The 18,964-nt window shown below is 43.0% G+C and overlaps 1 protein-coding gene and 1 long non-coding RNA gene across 6 annotated transcripts in view; one reads left to right on the top strand and one right to left on the bottom strand.

Moving 5' to 3' along the window:
- The window catches only part of TTYH2 (tweety family member 2), a 90,307-nt gene that overhangs the window by 57,575 nt on the left and 13,768 nt on the right, over positions 1 to 18,964 (bottom strand). For 2 of the 5 annotated variants that reach the window (XM_061615705.1, XM_061615706.1), the window contains exon 2: positions 1,402 to 1,574. In XM_061615705.1, coding sequence (XP_061471689.1) covers positions 1,402 to 1,574 — 173 coding nt within the window. Of the gene's footprint in view, positions 1 to 1,401; positions 1,575 to 6,280; positions 6,362 to 6,634; positions 6,726 to 6,803; positions 7,106 to 18,964 lie in introns of those variants that run through there. The other 3 variants (XM_061615709.1, XM_061615707.1, XM_061615708.1) reach the window with 3 other exon arrangements.
- Positions 6,432 to 12,420, top strand: LOC133379779 (uncharacterized). The gene is made up of 4 exons (XR_009761261.1): positions 6,432 to 6,754; positions 6,917 to 6,944; positions 10,960 to 11,075; positions 11,795 to 12,420. It is a non-coding gene; the product is annotated as an uncharacterized LOC133379779 (long non-coding RNA).

Raw genomic sequence — 18,964 nt, 5'->3', positions numbered from 1 at the left:
TATAATAGTTTATTGTCAAACCAATTGGTCATTGCAGAAAAATCAGTATTAGTTTTTTAAAAATCAGTATTAGTTTCCTACAGAATAAAAACTGCAATACCTAAGTAAGCCCTGCCTACTTGCTTTAAAATAGGACTTGGGGGGGGCAGAAAGAGAACACAAACACAATTCTTTTTTACATTCACTCCAAAGTCCCATTGATTTTCAGCACATTCATAATCATGTCTACTCAAAAGTAATTCCTACTGAATTCAAAAGGATTTACTCTGGACATGTGGGATTAGCACTGTTTTTACCCCCAAAAGCAACTATTGGGAAGGTTTTCAAAACACTGCCCAGGATCTGACTCCTACACACAACAGGGGGAAAAACTGAAATGTATATACCTACCCAATTTATGAGATTTTCAGATAAACAGGAGGGGAAACCACCATTTTCTGGCCTCGCAATGAGGTTTTGCAGACACTGCCACCAAACAAACACTTCACTGATTGGCTGAAATCCTGAACGGGCGGGGTTAAAGCTATGAAGTGCTATACAGTAGTTTAAAAAAGATTTAACCGGGGGGGGGGGTGCCTGACGTTTTTATATATATCTCGAGAACCGCACCACCTAGAAACTTAATTTTTTTTTTAAATGAAAGCTGAGAATCCGGGCCACCTAACGGGCTAGCCAGGCGCTGGGTGGCATGCTTAGAATCCGGGTAAAACCCGGCTATCCGGGCAATATGGCAACCCTAATAAGACGACACCCGACTTTGGAGAAGATTTTCCAGGGTTAAAAAGTCGTCTTATACGCCGGAATATACGGTACTTGGTTTTTTACAAAGCCTGGTGTGAAAAACATGCACAAAGGATATAAGAATCTTGAGCCCAGGAATTTGTTTTGAGTACCAGAACTAAACTGAATTCACAGTCCTTCCTGCTTAAAATCCACTCCTGGTTACCCCGAGCTTCTAGCAGTAGAATTTAGAGAAGGTCTATGGAGTCATTTTGTTGTTGCTGTTAAAAACTGGGAGTCAGAAAACCTTGCCAATCTATTGAAAATCAAAAATCTTACCAGTAGATCCCAATTTACCTCCCCTCTCCCCAATTTAGCACTGATGCTATGAGTTAAGACTGAAGGTGTATTCACACATTACAATTACAATGAGTGTACAATCTATGTACGGTGAGTTGTATAAATCAATGAGCATACACTCTTTCACATGAGCACTTGTACAAATGTGGAGATAGCATGTACTTATGTTTAGTGAAACGTATGAAACAGTTCTTGAATTAGAACTGCTGCTATGGGACCAGGTGACAACTTGCCTGTGAGCAAAGCTTTCAAACACCATCCCTACCCAACCCCTCAATCACATTGCCCTTCTACTCCCTAGGCCTAGTCAAAGGAACTCACCAGCAGATGAGGCCAGCTACCACAGCAGTCCAGGTAATGCAGCAAGAATTGGGCCTCTTTGTCTCCGACTCCTCCTCCCTCTTGCAGCAGCACAGGCAGATCAGATAAGTGCCAAGGAAGACCAGGTTGAGGCCCAAAAAGACAACTCCCACAAGGGCCAAGAACAGGAGGGACTGGGAAAGGAAAAAAGGAAAGGAAAGGGAGAGATGTAAGATGAGCACCTGCTTATGCCACCATTCTTTAAACAATATTTCCTCCCAATTCCATGCATTAACATGTAAAGTGCCCATCATTTGTCTTTCACAATCAGAGCAGGGCTCTTTAGACAGACTCAGTCAAGTACTACCCAAGAGGCAAGAGGACTAGCAATTGCACATTTACACCAAACCATTCCCAGCTGGTTTCAACCTAGTCACCACTGTAATGGAAAGCTTCCGATGTCACCTCAGGTGAAGAAGATTTTGCCTTCTGTGTATCTAAGGCTTGTTTTCAGCAAAGCAAATACATTCATCTCCTGAGATGTTTGCTTCACGAAAGGTGTGCATTTGGTGTCACACTATATTCTTGCAGCAGGAAAGGAGACATACCTAATGCTCTCAAATCTATAGGCCAAAGAAGATATTTCCACATGTATTCCAACATTCACAATGTAGAACATCTGCATTTATTTTTATTTTATTTGTTTTGTTTTCTACCCTGCCCTTCTAAGGAGCCCAGAGCAGCAAACAATAAAAACAGCAAAACAATACAAATATTTTAAAACGTTTAAATATTCTCACAGCTAAGTAATTTCAGCAGCAGGTATAGCACAGTGGGGAGGACAGCCTGGCTGGGAGTCCAGAGTCTGTGAGTTCAAATCCCCATTTGTGTCTCCTGGGTGTAAAGGGCCAGCTAAAGATCCCCCCACAGTGAGTGGCTCAGGGGTTACGTGCCCTGCCACCTGTGCAGCCGTGGGCAAGCTGCATAGGCCCAAAGAGCCCAGTTGCCCCCTAGCTGGCAGTTGCGGACAAGGAAGGGGCTGGCTTGTGCAGCTGTGGCAAGCTGAGCAGGCCCTAGCCCAGCCTTTCCCAACCAGTGTGCCTCTAGATGTTGTTGGACCACAATTCCCATCTTTCCTGACGATTGGCAATGCTGGCTGAGGCTGATGGGAGTTGTGGTCCAACAACATCTGGAGGCACACTGGTTGGGAAAGGCTGCCCTAGCCAGCTGGGGAGGACTAGCCTCAGAGGGAGGCAATAGTAAACCCCCTCTGAATACCACTTACCATGAAAACCCTATTGTGTCGGGATTGACTTGAAGGCAGTCCATTTCCATTTCAAGTAATTCCAAGCTGCCAAATACAGCATTATTTCAGCCACTCAATGCCTGGGTGAGCTGGAATGTTTGTTAATTCCACCTGGAGTTTAATAATGAGGGAGACAGATGCACCACACAAGGGAGGGCATTCCATAAACAGGGAACCACCATCAAGAAGTTCTTGTTGCAGGGCAGCACTCTGTGGCAGTCCCAACAACAGGGCTGCCCCTGCTGATCCCTTTCTATACAAGGGGAAGCCAGCAGACAAAGCAGCTACTCTAGAAGTGGCCCCTCTAGCAAGCCCAAACATCAATACCTCTACAGCCACCGGGGAAATGATTCTGCTAGCATACGCAGCTCTATGAGGTGGTCTTTCATGTCGTCCTGTGACTGCTACAGTTCTTTCTCTCTAATAGCCTTGGGGAACATCACCCAAGCTGGTGCACGGGATGTCTACGCAAGATCATCTTGCTTCTAGCAATGCTTTATTTCTCTTCAGTTTAGACCAAAGTCAGTTTTCCTAATTTAGCAAAATTTCTCATCCGTATCTGTGAGCAACACCTGTGCCCAATTTTTCTTTTCTGTTGCTGATAAGCTAATCAAGGCACCATAGTGCCACAGAAAAAGAATAAACCTCAGAACAACACCACAGAAAAACCTGGGCGTAGCCATCTCAAACCACACTGGTAGTTCTTACAGCATCTCTACCGACAGCTATTTATTTATAATACAAAGTGTATCATCATCATTCATCTAGCTGTTGAACAGAGTAAATGATGACTTACACAGCTCAAATAAGAACGCTTGAGACATTTGAAGGGCAGGGGGTTAAAAATCAGCTCATGTGAAGAAGTATTGCAATATGCAAATGATATTCGCTTTTCAAGAATGCGTAACAGTTGCTGTTTTTGCAGCCTAGACTCAGCACTAGATTACAAGCCACATTAGATCTGCAAACATACTACAGGACATAAGCACAGTCTGCTAAGGGCAGTCTTGCAAGTCATGGGATCACTAGTTTGCCACATGACCTGTGGCAAGGCTACATTTCCAGTCAAGCAAAGTGAGATTTTGGGGGTGGGGAAATTTAGCATGAGGTATCCCATGGGACTGGTAATCATATTTTCCTCCAAGCAAAATGGTCAGTGCCAGCTTTCCAGGAACATCTGGCAGCAGAGATGCAAGGGAACGGAATGAAAGAGAGAGGGAGACACAAGGCAGCTTTTATGCGGGAGCATATGAAAGCTGAGCTGCAAACGGAAGGGCTGTAAGGCAGAGCTTGGAAAAGTTACTTTTTTGAACTACAACTCCCATCAGCCCAATCCAGTGGCCATGCTGGCTGGGGCTGATGGGAGTTGTAGTTCAAAAAAAGTAACTTTTCCAAGCTCTGCTGTAAGGCATATATATGTATCCTACCTGACTGGTCTCTTGCCAGGATTGCCCACTGGCTAGCATTTTTGCTCTCTTTCTTAGGAAATACAGAACAAGGAAGCTTTCTGCCAGAGCTGTTTGTTTGGGTACAGCAAACTGTTCCCAGTTAGATGTTCCCAACTATGTACTTGCTTTGATTTGCAGGGGAGTAATGTTGTGTGGGAGAGGGACACTTAACTATTTCTCCCCCGGCACTATTTTCCCCCCAAGCCCACAGCATAAATAAGCCTGGCTGGAGAGATAAAAAGGTCTAGTGGGGGTGGGTGGGGAGAGAATGGACACTTAACACTTCCTAATTCTCCCCTGAAAATGCTGCCCACTCCATGTTATCATTAAGTGGCCAAAGATATTTAGGAATCATGTATTTGTTGGCATACTGTGTAATTCCATTGGTTGTGCATAGATTTGTCATCCCCACCCCAAGAGGAAAGCAGCCACTGCTGAATTGAAAGTTAAGGTGCATTTGAAGGCATGCTAGGTTGTTCTGAACAGAAGCTGTGCTTAAATGACAATAGATACAAGCTGGATGGATTTAAATACAATGCAACTCTGCCTTCCAAGCAAAGAATTCATTGTTCAAAAGCAACTTTGATTATGTGCAAACAATTAATTCTACAGCTGTTCATATGGAGAGTTACATCCACATCACCAAGACACATGTTTACTATTGTCCCTCAAACACATCATCAACATTCACATTACCAAAGTGCACTGCATATTCTACAATATTCTGTGAAAAGACTGAGAATAAGATGTGCAAACTGATCATGCAATATAAACATATTTGCACATATATATTTGCATTGTTTCTATTCAGCACTGAATTTAAGTGTCTCTGGGACAGAATATGAGCAACCCTGAGCCTGATGCATAAACTAGTCAAACTGAGATAATCTAGAATGGAAAAAGGCAATTTAAGTGAGAGATCTGCAAAAGCAAAGTATCCAGAGAATACACCTCTATTGTATAAAACACTGGTCTGGAGGTTTGTTTATTTTGATTTATTTTATCATAGATACATTCGCTGGCATGTTTGTCTTGTGGTATCAGTGCACCAACTCGAGCTTGGGATTGCACCCATACCTATTCAGGCTACCGGGATTCTGTGTATCATGAACCTTGGAGAATTCTACCATATTTCAGAGCATTGTCTGAAGAAAAAGCTGAGCAAACTCAGGCTTCCTGCTCTATCACACCACACCCACTAGGATTTTTTTACAATTAACATTTTACTGTGAATACACATACCTTTAAAGCATATTCTCAACTCAAAGAATCCTGGGAACTGTAGTTTACCCACAATAGAGCTACAATTCCCAGCACCCTTTGGTGGGGAAAAGTGCTTTGAATGTACTTTAAAAGTATGGTGGGTATGCAGCATAAGACGTGCATCTGAGTTTCAAACAGGCCATTGGTATCATATGAAAGTATTATTCAGGAAAGACAGAAAGCATGAGACCTATATTAAAAAATTAGGTTAACATTTTGGGCAGTGTAGGTTTTATACTCCTATTATAACCTAAGCCTCATGCATGTAAGAGCTTTTAACAGGCAGATGAATTGAAAGTGTGAGCCATGTGATGATATGGAGGCAACTGTAAGTACTTAGGTCATGGATTCAAATTACACCACAGCTTCACATAGCCTTGAGAACAACCACAAAATAATAATCAGGTTATGAGGAGCCAAAGCTCCTACCTTACACATCAGAATGTAAAATAAGCATTGCAAAACACTCTGCCCAATATGAATATGGCAATACAAGCCCTGCTACTTAGGTAGAAAACACTTTGCAAGCTCAATTTTATCAAATATAATCATAGCAAATACATAAATATCCTCCAGCAAAAAGTAATTTTACTTTACAGTTCAAACTATGGACCAGATGCAAACGTATGTGGGTTCCCTTAATATGGAGCAGAGCTTGCATTCTGACTTAATGTGTTGCATATTCAAGGCTTGTGTGCTAACTGAGCACAATGCATAAAACACAAGCCTGATGGCCCCATATTTTCCTCAGAGAGCAGCTTTGCCATTTAACCTCTCCTATCCCATCCCAGAGCATACAGTGGCCTTTTCATTAAGCTGACTGAATAAATAAATAAATAAAATTTTATTTGTTAGTCGCCTATCTGTCCGAACTTTTCCCTACCTTCTCTACCAGCTCCAGCACTTGCTCCCTCCCAAGAACCCTCATGGAATTGCTTGGTTCTCCCTTTCATTCTCATTTCCTCCACCAATGAGATCCTGCCCTCCCTGCATCCCAGAGTCACGTTCCCTTTAAAACAGTGCCACGAGAGCTGATTTCCTCTGGTTACAATCCATGATGCTACCATAATATTTGAACGCCCAACATCATGTGCATGGGGCAATAAACCAGGCCCTTACTACACATTTGTTGCCCCCTATCCTGGCTGGGATATCCAGCCAGTTCCCAGACATGAAATGTCTGAAGTGTACCATCTTCATATTAACTAAAGGCAAGCATGGTACTGGTGGAGATCACCTGGGCATCCTTGGGCTTGGAGCACAGCACTGCACAGTGTTCCATATGGGAGAGAAGATGGCGGACTGCTAGGTGGACGTCTTTTCGACAGCTCCGTAATTTATTCTCCCACAGTATCACGTAAGCTGCTACTTTAATACATAGCAACCAGCCTCTCTCTCCTGCTTACCATCTTTAACTCAACAGCATCTTTGAATATGTTTTTTCTGGCTGTTTTTGGCTGACCAGTGGATTGTTTTTATCTCAAAACAGCGTCTTATCTCTCTCCTCCCTTTGTTCCAGGCCAGACCTGACCGCAGAGCTTCATCAAGTAAGCAACCAATTTAAATCTCAGCCAGATGAGACAGCTTTTCTTACTCCTTATTTCCAGCACTGAAGAGATCTTGAGCATTAGCTTAACCAGATAAGCAAGTATTTATCTCATCTTTGCCTTTGCTGTTGCTGTAACGATCAAATGCCTGCACCGCAATTTGCAATCCTCTCTGCTCATTTAAAGTGAACGCTCCGAATCATGGTTTTAACCAGAAATGACTATAGAAACTTAGGAATTGTTCCTACCCTCGATTCTACCCCTTACATGAAAAGACCTAAACAAGCGAAGATAACTCTTTTCTTCTCCCCTGAAGTGCAAAGGGAAGGGAGACAAGGAGAGGAACAACAAGGGTGATTTGGAGGTAAGAGAAACAAATACCTACCAGCCAGTCGCCCCCATGCACTGGTCTTTGGATACAATTGGGGCCCTCCATATGAATACTCATGACCCTTCCACTCCTAACCTTGCGCAGGAGTTAGCTTTGGCAGAGAACTTGGCCTCACAAGAGACAATTGACTCTTTGGAGTCTAAGCACTCAAATGAGCCTGACCAAGGGACCTCAAAACAATCACCACAACCAATCTGCAATGATTCCAAAGCAACCTCAACTCCACAGAGTCTCCCCGCCTTGACCTCTCAAGTGAACCTATCAAATAAAGCTGACGACTTCCCAATCAAGTGCCGGCTTTTTATGTTAGCAAGAGATCTTGATCACATTAAAACCTTCTTGTCTGAGTCTAACAAGCTCCTAACCATTCTGGTGGAAGCTCATAGAAAGCTTGATCTACTCTATGAAAACAAGCCCGTGGGAATCTGGCCCAGCACAAACCCAGTGCAAACACTACAGCTTAACAACCTCACTCAGTGCAGCCCCAAGGAATACAAGAGACCACCCAGGATTGGACGGAGAAAAACTGTTAAGAAGAGTAAAAAAATAAAATAAAAATCAAACATCCAAAATTCCATCGTTACAATAAAATGAACTTCGTCAAACTCTTCAAACTTCTTGATCCTATTTCCACCCTAAAGACCGAGCGGCGGACTAACACTGCTATACACCCCAAACATCCCAAGGGTGACAGCAGCAACCCCACCTGCGAAATAGCACCTTCTCTCCCTCCGTCCCCTTTAATTAATTGTCCATCTTAGTTCCCAACATCTATCCAACAAGACCCCTGGTCATTTGTACTTCTTGAAACTAAAATACCACAGAGGCCGTCTGGAGTGAGATGGAGTTTAGTCCTCAACCGCCAAAAAATAGTCCTATCTAGCTTTCCTAAACTCCCTGGCTTTCTTACACAAAGTGAGCGCAAATCTCATTTGCTGAAGATCTTGCAAGATATTATCCCAGGTCTTTTTACTGCCAATGACATAACTCTCGTTGAATATCTCCACTATAACTACGTCACTGCTCGAGCAGTGGTGACCTTCACCTCGCCTGACAAAGCTAACCTGCTACTTGAAAACAAAGATGCGTTCCACTCACTTGGCATAATAACATCAAGATTTTTTGAGAACTTGGCCCAGCCTCAGGTCCTAATTACTCACCCTTTCCCCCTTAACAAAGGATCTTTGGCGACATCAACATGGGAGACAGAAAAAAACTTAATCGAACTGGAACTCGGGACAGATCCCCCTTCATCCAAATCCCCAGGGACACTTTCACATGTCAGCAAGGTGCCAGAGGCACCTGCCCACAGTCCAGAGAGTGATAGCGAGATGATTTTGTTTAACGAAGAGGAGTGACTCCTTGATGCTTTCAGCGCCTTACCTTCATCAGCTCAATCTGACATTGTCTCAAGACTGCAGCGACTGATGTCGTTTTTAATCAATAGACAGACGAAATCCTCCTGTGATAACCTCGAAGGATAGGGGATTCTGTCGGGCCACAGGCTGCTACCTCTAATACTCAAATTGCACCACCGCAGGGCCCCTCCGTAAGTAAAGAATGCATCTCTTTACTCCAGACTGAGGTGGAAATTAACCTGACACCACCTAAGGCAGACCATAAAGGCCTAACGAAGAACTTATATTCCATCTAAGCCAAAAGCAGCAATATGCTCTACCTCCTCATGGACAGACACGAGGCGATTGAATAGTAACAAAGAAGGATCCCCCCAAAAGGCATCTGCCTTCATGGGCCCTTCCTTCAATCCCCTGCGAACGATAGTCTCAAATGTCAGCAGGTTGGATCCAACTTTAGAATTTATTGATCCTCTGAGGGCCGAACTGGCTCCTGAACCCTGCCCCCCCTATCCGCAGTCTGTACCAGCCCTGCAATTAAACACCAGGAGGCATCCACCATCAGCCTGACTCAAAACGAATCATCCTTTATCTAGCCTGCAAATTCTTTCTTGAAATATTTCAGGTTGCAAAAACAAAGTTGCAGATCCATCCTTTCTGGACTATGTTAAGAGGCACAACATCATTCTCTTATAAGAGACGTGGGCTAGAGAGGAATTTGAACTAAATGGCTTTACGGTCTACTCACTGCTGGCAACCCCAAGTATTAAAGGGGGATGGCCTAAAGGAGGCCTGAGTGTGATGGTCGCTACATCTCTTTGAACTTCCATCTTTAGACCAGACTCTCTCCCTGGTCTGGCCACGTCGTTAGTCATCAAATTCAACTGGGCCTGGCTGCTACTTATAAATGTTTACGTTCCCCCACATCGCCAAAAACAGCTGGTGAATGATACCAGCCAAAAACTAGAGGACTATATTGACAAGTTGACAACCTTATATCCACAAGCCGTGGTGATGATTGCAGGTGATTTTAATGCCAGACTGGGCCCGAACGACGAGGCCCTATACTCTCATTTTCATGAAACACCCCCTTCCCCAGACGCGGCCCTTAACCTACCGGTCCGTAGATCAAAGGATTCAGGCTATAATTATACCGGCTTCCATCTCTTACAAATGCTATACAGACTAAACCTGGTACTGCTAAACAGAGCCGTTGAGGGTGACAGAAATGGTGAATTCACTTACCTTTCCGGGTCCGGGGCATCTTCCATCGAATTCTTTATAGTCTCCCTCAATCTGCTCAGTGCTGTATCCTCTTGTCTAGTGGACAATCGCATGGAAAGCGACCACCTCCCCTTGATTTTGTCTCTGTGCTGCAGCAATCACAATATTCATGCTGCCCAAGAGCCATCTTTGCTACCAGAATATGAACTAAGAGCAACGTGAGTCAGATGGTCGTCCAGATTAGAGCAGGAATTAAAAGACATATTACGCTCACCTAGATGTCTGGGCCTCCGTGAGACTGTGATAACAGCGGTACCTTACAATACTAGGCTCTTCACTTCTTTCTTCCCCAGGAGGTGTTTTCTGTGAAATTATCCACAGCACTACCTGGAATGGACTTTTAACATACTCATGATTTAGTAAACAATAAACTTTTGACCAGCAAAGCTATTACACCAGGCTGTGTGCTCTGGCAACAGACCTAGCAAGAAGGCTGGTCTTTAAACTTTTAGTTTCTATTGGTTCTTCAACAGTATTGACCAGTTGGTACAAGCCGACCGACTGCAAATCCCATCATAAAACACTCCTCTGTTCTAGCCTTCCAGGAATGGAGTGGGCTTTGCTCCCTGAATCTGTCATGTGTTAAGCTGTGGATAATGCAGCACAGGAGACTGCCTGACCAAACATCTTTTGATGCCTCAATACCTATCCTAGCCACTAGAAATAAAGCACATATTAGGCAGAACATCATCTTCTGAATGATGAATACTTAAGTCATACACCTAGAAGTCTGGCATGATGAGGGTATTTGGTACTAAGCCCAATGCATGAATCTTCATTATTGTTACACCGCCAGCTGGGAATATACTCAGGATTTGGGACTGGGGTGGGTGGGGAGAAATGGTGTCAATTATGAGAATAAAGATGGTATGTCAATGGTGACTTCTTTCTAGTACCTAAGAACAAGCATCTGGCTCAGCCTTCCTTTCTCTTGACTCTTCATCTGCTAAGACTTGGTCCTGTTGCTTTTCTCTACTTTTGACAGCAGAATCTATTTATGAGTCTGGCTTCTTCCGCACATTCCATTATGCAAGAAACAGCACCCACTGCTCTGTTACGCTGGAATTAAGTTATGCAGCCAAGTCACATTCCCAAACCCAGGTAACTTCTCCATTGCAAAGTGACATTGGGTGGAGATTTGCAGTAGGAGGTGGGAGAATGGATACTTAACACTTCCCCTTCATGTCCACTTCTTTTCTCCTGAAACTTCCCATACTAACCAGGATGCCAAATCTGTATTGCATCTTTCTCTCTCCCTGCCCCTCTGCCCCCCAGCAAATTCTTCACTGCAGTAGAAAAGAGTTTACAAATATGGTCTGGTTATACAACGACCAGTTCCAACACTTGTTCTTTACAGCCACCTAACCCTATGTGGCCTGACTGATGCTTCCAAGGAATCATATGTTGAGATTCTGGAGGATGCACTTGCAAAGTCCTGTTGCAGGAATGCCCACTGACTGTGGTACCCCCTCGCAACTGAAACAAAAATGGAAGACTACGAAAAGGCAGAGGCTACACCTGACTTGGTTCTAGAATTAAAGGGCTAAACTCCTTGGGGACTAAGCAATAGATGTGCTAAATGCCTGAAAGTAAAGCAGAAACTGAAGCTAACGATGCGATAGATCAAGAATAAGTACTATTATTTGATTCTGCTTTCATGTCCACTTACTTGGATTAAAATTATTACTCCACAGTTTAGGACATATTCTCACAATTCACAGATTAACATGTATGTATTGTAACAATACTTTTGTGCAGTGATTAAGCCCCATATTAAAAAGGGAATATGTTTTTTCCCATTCTTTCAATTCTTTTTATAGGTGCCAATGTGGAACAGTGAACAAGAGTGCTAGACTTGGCTCAGAGCAACCCGGGGTCAAATTTCTATTCAGCTATTAAGCTCTTTGGGTGTCCCTGGGGGCCAATCAATATTGTGCAGCCTGGCCTACCTCACAGTGTTGTTCTAAGGTTAAAGTGGGATGACCATCATGTGCAACACTCCATGGAAGAAGAGTGGCAAAACTGAAATAAAATACGGCAATTTATGAATTCTATGTTAATCCAGAAATAAACAGCATAGGTTATCCAGCTAAAAGCTCCATCACAGACTCAACCTCATTCTTAAAATGAGTGTGTGTGTGTGTGTGTGTGTGTTGCGTGGAAACCTACCATTCTCTGATTAAGCAGTTAAAACAATCTCCAAAATACACAAACTTTCGGAATCACTAAATTGCATCTAGAACCACAGCCTTTTCTGCCTCTTTGCAGTCAAGTGCTACAACTATGAAGCCTTGCTTGTAAGCAGGCACTCACTTGATCATCTGTAGAAAGTAAGAATTGATTCCAAGTGATCTAGCAGGAAAACAAAGACCTAGCTTTTTTCTTTTCTTGTAAGCTATTGATGTCCTACTATTTTACAAGGCACGTGGGCTAGCAGGCAACTTTTGAGGACGTACATAGACAAATGTAGCTTCTATCACAAACCTCCTTACCTGAAAGTTTCAGCCATCTGAATTTTGCAGATTTTGTCTAATCTCCTCTGTAATGTACAGATATAATTAGCTGATAACAGATCTCTACATGTGATTCCACCCATGCTTCCAATGTATAGACCTTCCTAAGAAGAAATAATTAAGAAAAGCCCACACATCTATAACCTCCACTCTCTGCTACTGTGGTCTTTCCTATCTAGGCCAGTAATATTATTTGACCATGTGGGGTTAACATTTGAGCTTGCAGAGTTATACCACTTTCAAGTCTTTAACCAAAAGAGATGCTTCTATTGGTAAACATGCAAAGAGAGAAAGGGGGGGATGCATTAGTGCACAAAGCCATCTTGGGAAAGAAACCATAGCAAGTGAGACATATAAATTCTAACTTTTCTGCTTTGACTGCCTTGATGGTCATTTGCTGAACCAGCCCTGGAATGTATGAATCAGCATCCATATACTCACAACTGGATTGGCCCATGATGGACACCTTTTTTTCCAGATGGGTGATTTCTAACATAAATGTGTGTGTGTCCATGGGCATACGCCTCTCTTTTTCAAAAAGACACTTGATATTTTCCTTTGGCCCTCTTGGCCAATCAGCAACTGAGGGTCAGGTTTTGCTTTGTTTTACAAATAATTTGTATTAAAATTTACACGGGTTACATTCAGGAAATACAGACATAATCCAAAAACTGAGCAAAACAACCTAACTACATGCACACACGTGGTGTTAAGTAAGGGTCCCACCACCACAAGGGTTACTGCTAGTGCAATGGGACTTTCCCCCTCCTCCCCCATGCCTCCCTAAATTTGTTCCTGGGGCAGATTTGGGGAGGGCCTGTGGCATGGCAAGAGAGAGGAAAGGTACCATTGTGCTAGCAGTAATCCTTGCACTGATGGGACACATTAATAGAATACTGCCCACTGTGGATATTACAATGAGATACAGTGAACTCCTCTTGTTGGGGTCACTCTAACCCTTAGATGCACATCCAGAGCTTGGGACCAAACGTGTCTTGGCAACAGGTCTATCCAGAAAGACCTTTGGGTGCCAGGTGGTTCTACAGACTCCTTTTTTCTGTTAAGCAACATATAAACGGGTTCTGAACATCACTTGATTTTTGACCCATCGATGAGCAACTTAGCTCTGAAGCTAGCTCTTCCAGGTGATGTGTGAAGTACTGAAGGCACATGGAGCAGGAAAGATTAAGAACTCTCAGTATCATGACCGTAACGACCGCCAGTTATCTGGGATTTCTCCATCTGGAAGGAAGTGGCTCATGACTGCAGAGACAACAGGTGAGAGACACAGATCCCCTGGGCATATTTGCCACTTCCCAGGACATGCACTCAGAGCAACTTTGGGGTCAGTTTCAATATACAGGCAGTTTGACTATAAAATATATCCTAGAAGAGGTTTTCTCCTTTGCAAATAACAGAATTTCATGCATTTGGCACAAGGAAACAATACAGAACTGACACAGTTTGCCACGAAATATTGGTGGGTACTACAATTGGCATGGCACAGCTAGCAACCAAAAAACACTGAAGTTTAAAAGATTGGGTGGGGGCCTATCCCCAAGCAGATTAGCTATGGCCAAATATCCAAGGATAGCAGCATCATATCAGGTTGCTAATGACCCTTAGGGTAGAAACACAGTTCTGCCGGTTCCAGTGCGTCTCCACCTCTCTCTCCTGAAAACAGGGGCACACAATGCTAGTCAAACCCCACCCCTTTTTACTGTAAAACCTGGTGGTAGCCACTTGAGTGTGTGTTTTTTAAAATTCCGTTTGAAAGAGGTTTTGCAACTGATTGGCAGATTAACCTGTTCCCCCTCCACATGTGGCTAATGGACACACTTTGCTCTTGCCACTAGTGTGATCATAGCCTTATTCACTAGGGAACATGACAGAACACTGCAAGCAGACCCACAGAGTTGTTTGGGCTATAGGGAATAGTCCTCTGCTTTGGCTTAAGGGGTGGATCTACAGTTCCTGTCAAGTGGCTTGCAGCTCCCCAGGACCCAGAGGCCTAGCAGGCAGAAGCTAATGTGCTGCTTCTCTTCTTGCTTTCCTCATCTGATAAACTGCTTAGAGAGGGGAAAGGGAAAATTTCTCTTCCCCATATATGATGGATCCCCACTGATTCCCTTGCTCTGTTTCAACTGCCCCCTCAATACTGTTAATTATTATTACGCTCACACCATTAATCTTCCTCCAAAGAGCTTGACTTACTTATGATTCTCCAGGCAGTCATTCATCCAGGTGGTTTTACTGGGCCAGACTGCTTAGCTTTAGTAATCAGAACTGGGTCACTTGCCTCCAGCTCACTTTCAGCAACAGACCATTTTCTGCAAGGATATCAGAAGCCCACACCACAGTCACTTAGAGTAGGACTTACAGTGTGGCATCCCCTGTTCTGTGGAACAGCATCCCTGTCGACATAAGACAGACACCCACTACCTGTACTTTCCAGAAATAACTGGAGATATTTTTGTTCTAAGAAGCTTTCCCAGCTGGATGAATACATCTTTGCCATGGATGTCTACTTTGTATTGTTTTTAAATTTACCTGCTGCTGTTTTCCCTATTGTTTTGAGCCGTTTTTACCGTATTTTGTACATTGCCTCCAAACATTGTGTGTGAAAGTTGATAAACAAACAAATATTCCCCAGCAACTGCAAAGTGTAACTCCAGACCCTCATACCTATCTCCAGAGATGTGGGTTTTCTGAAAAATGTTGAAAAGGGAAACTTTTCTGGAGAATTTTCTAATGCTCCAAACTGACTGAAACCTGATTTAGCATATTTGACTTATTTCATAAATAAAGATTTTTAAAAAGTTTGTCATGATAATTTTATGCATTGTACAAATCCTAAAAGTTTTTCCACTTGTCAAAAGTATTGGCAATATCTGATTGGTGTGTTTTTGTGAGAATCAATAAAGCACACTTCGGGCAGTTTAAACGTTATATTGCAACTAATTCAGAAATGTACTTGGAAACTGTTTTTAATGAAATAAATGTAAACATTTTAAGACACAATAACTGAACAGCATATACTTTTGTTCCCACATCACTTCCTGCCTTTTTTACTGTTCCTAACTACTCCTTCAAAGCTTGCACAGTCTTGTCTATTGCTACAATAATTGCTTAATATTTTCAAATTCTGTGAAAACCCCAAATGTTACACTCATGTTGAGCAAAATATGACAGTTCACTCAGCTTGTATAGGTTGCCCCCCCCACCTCTACCAAGCAAAACAAATACTCAGGGAAACCTAAATAACACAGGCAGTTCACTGACAATAAGCCTCATTTGTTTTTGTTTTTCTGGGGGGGGGGATTTACACACAGTGCAATGCACCATGCAGACAAATGCACATCTGAAGCTTTAGTTTCTGGTGATTTGCCTTAACGTGGGCAGCCAAGGGATTCAGATATGTGCTTGAGGAATACTTTGCTGATACACTGCCCCTAGTCTCAAGATTCTCACAGTTCTGACAAGCCCAGCTGTGCTGTGGTCAAGGCCAGCAATGGCATCCTAAACAGCAAACAAACCATTTCCAGCAAACATACCATTTCCTGGAGCAAAACTGTCTCATGGTCCATGACCCACAAATCCATGAATACTGTTTTTCATTCCACTCTTGCTCCCTGCAACTGGCCAAGTTTAGGTCTAACAGTCTCACGCTTTCTGTGCAGATAATTTCTGAAGCAAACTGAGATGACAAATGCCCAGCTCTGCTTCTCTCCTCCGTGCTCACCCCCCAACAGAATGGAAACACAGTACTAGTTCCTTCCTGAGCCAGATGACAATTTGGCCAGAAGCACAGAGATGACAGTCGAGAGACATAGGGCTCATTTACACACTGATTTAGTGTGTGTTTGGTGTTACTCACATCTCTTTTTAATTCGCATGATTCACATGAAGTTACTGGCAAACAGAAGCAATCACACAGTTCCCCCCCCCGTAAATCCATACTAACCCAATCTGCTAATAATCTGAAAAGTTTAGAACAATATGGCTCCACTTCGCTCTACACGTCTTTGCAGACAGTTTGCTTCGATGGTTTTTAGTAGACGAGTGAATCGTCATTTTTAGCTATTCCCTTTTCTCTGCCTACTAACTCTCCCTTGAATTCCATTTTGTTTCTGGTGGTTTATCTAGCAACTTCCAACTGCTTTGTCCCTGCCCCTTCAACATTTGCTGCAGCCCTTCCTTCTTCCCTTCCTTTCTCCCCGAGTAAACTTCACTCCTTGTAACAAGTGATGGGAATTGCCACTGAATTTTATCATTCTTTCTCATATTCTCTATCTCTGTGGAGAGAATTTTAAAGAAACACCTCTCCATGCCTAGCTTCCAATTTTTTTCTAAAGTCGCCTCAAAAATATCGATATTAATTTCAATATTTTGAGAAAATATCAATATTTTCTCAAGATATTGATATTTTCTTTAAAATATTGATATATTTGTTTTTCCAGCAGGGAAAAATTAACTCAGAAAAAGCAAGGGGCAGCACAGAAAGGGGGGCAGATGACCCCACTTCTTTTCAACTGCCAAACTTCAGGAAGTGGTGGGGGCATGAGGGAGTGGAAATACTGCGCAGGTCAAAAATATTTGCACATGCCTGTAACTGAGCAACCAGAGGGAGTAAAAATGTAAAATTAGAGTGAGGGGTGACAAGGAAACAGTGACACTAAACCTTCCCACAGGAACACCTACTTGTGTGAATGGAAAACAACAGGTTTGAAGCTACCACTGGGCATGAAGTGTGGACCTTGCAAATCTATTATGATGGTAAAAGCAGTGTATTTGCTATGAAGAAATGCTCCCATGAGGATAAGCCCTAAAAGGAAGCCATGGAGGTGAAAGCTCACCGAGGGCTATTCCAAATGGAGGATTTTGTGAGGGCTGTGTGAGTGATGCATCAGAGCACTCATCACTTCCGTAAGCTTCCTAGGGATTGTGGCAACCCCTCACTGATCATTTCTGGCCCTAACTAACAACAGTTGTCTCAGGAGAAGAGCACACAGTCATAATGACAAATGCTGATGCTAGGATATTGGTAGGAGCAACAGCATTTACCATACGCTAGTGACACTGTTACAGATTTGCTTCTAGGGTCATTTTAAGGTGCTGTTTTTGCCCTCTATTGCCCCTGGCCATCAAGTTCAGTGGTCAGGTATGATGGGAGTTGCACTCCATTGGTTCCCCATCCATATTCTAAATGATCAGGGACCTTGTCATCTACTGCCTCCACCTACTTTAACCTATGTAGATTTTACTATCTTCATTCCATGCCCTGCTCTCTAGACTCCTGCTCAGTCAGACCTATTTGGTGGATAGTAGAGACAGGATCTATTCTGCAGTGGCACCTAGAGTATACTCTCTCCTTGGGGTAATTCAACCAACCTTTCACTCTGCATGTTTTCAACACACTTTTATTTTAGAAAGGCCTTTTCTGATTAGTTTTAATCTTGATGTGCTGGTATGGTTTTAAAAGTCTTTTTAGCTTTATTTTGTTATTATGATTTTATTGCTTATGTCAAGGGTTCCCAAACAATCTTCATTCTGGTGGTCTGCGGCATGTCTGTAAAAATAAAATTAAAAATCATGTAGCTTCTGGCGTAGCGTGTTACAATTGCTACAACAGGCAGAAAAATCATTAAGTGATCCATGAAGACCCTTAGCAATCTTGAAGGGGTCCATGGGGGGGGGGAAATTGAGAACACTGGCTTATGTGATTCTTCCATTGCTTAACATTTTTTCTAAGCCACATTGTAAGGATGTGTTAAATATTTATTTATTTGTTTATTAGATTTATATCCCACCCTTCCTCCTAGTAGGAGACCATAAGCCTTCTGCAGTAGTAGTAACCTTTTCCTAGAGGTACTAACTCCTTCCACTTCTAAAAGGTGCTACGATTGTAGTTTGAAGGAAGCATTAACTGGGCGCATCATTGTACAGTAGGGCCCCGCTTTTCGGCGTTCTGCTAATACAGCAGTTTTCAATTACAGTAAGGCCTCACTCATACAGTGCTTGTTCCACTTTTACTGCATTTTTCGGGCGTCGGGCGCCATTTTATTGATGGAGTTCCCTTTTTCGGTGGGTTTTGCTTTTAGGCGGGGCTCTGGAATGTAACCCGCCGTATGAGTGGGGCCCTACTGTATTTCTCATGTAGTCATCAGTTTGATCTTTATGCCAGAAACTCTTGGAGGATGCTCCACAAAGGGGCGGCTTATACTTCCATTTGCTTTTTGTCCCTGTCCTTAACAAAACAAGGATTTGCACAACAGTTACCCCCCTCCCCCAACTGTGCAAACCTCTTCACACATTTCATTTACTAACGGTATTTCTATACCACCATATAAATGAAGTTCTTACTGAAATTCACTTAATTCTCCCAGCAATTCTTACAACAACCACTTGGTAACATATGCCACTATTTTCTCCTTGCTGCGGGTGGGAGCAGGGGAATGGGGCAGAGAAAATCATGGT

The sequence above is a fragment of the Rhineura floridana genome, chromosome 3 (genome assembly GCF_030035675.1).
Source record: "Rhineura floridana isolate rRhiFlo1 chromosome 3, rRhiFlo1.hap2, whole genome shotgun sequence".
NCBI lineage: Eukaryota > Metazoa > Chordata > Lepidosauria > Squamata > Rhineuridae > Rhineura > Rhineura floridana.
This window is presented reverse-complemented; position numbering and strand designations above follow the sequence as displayed.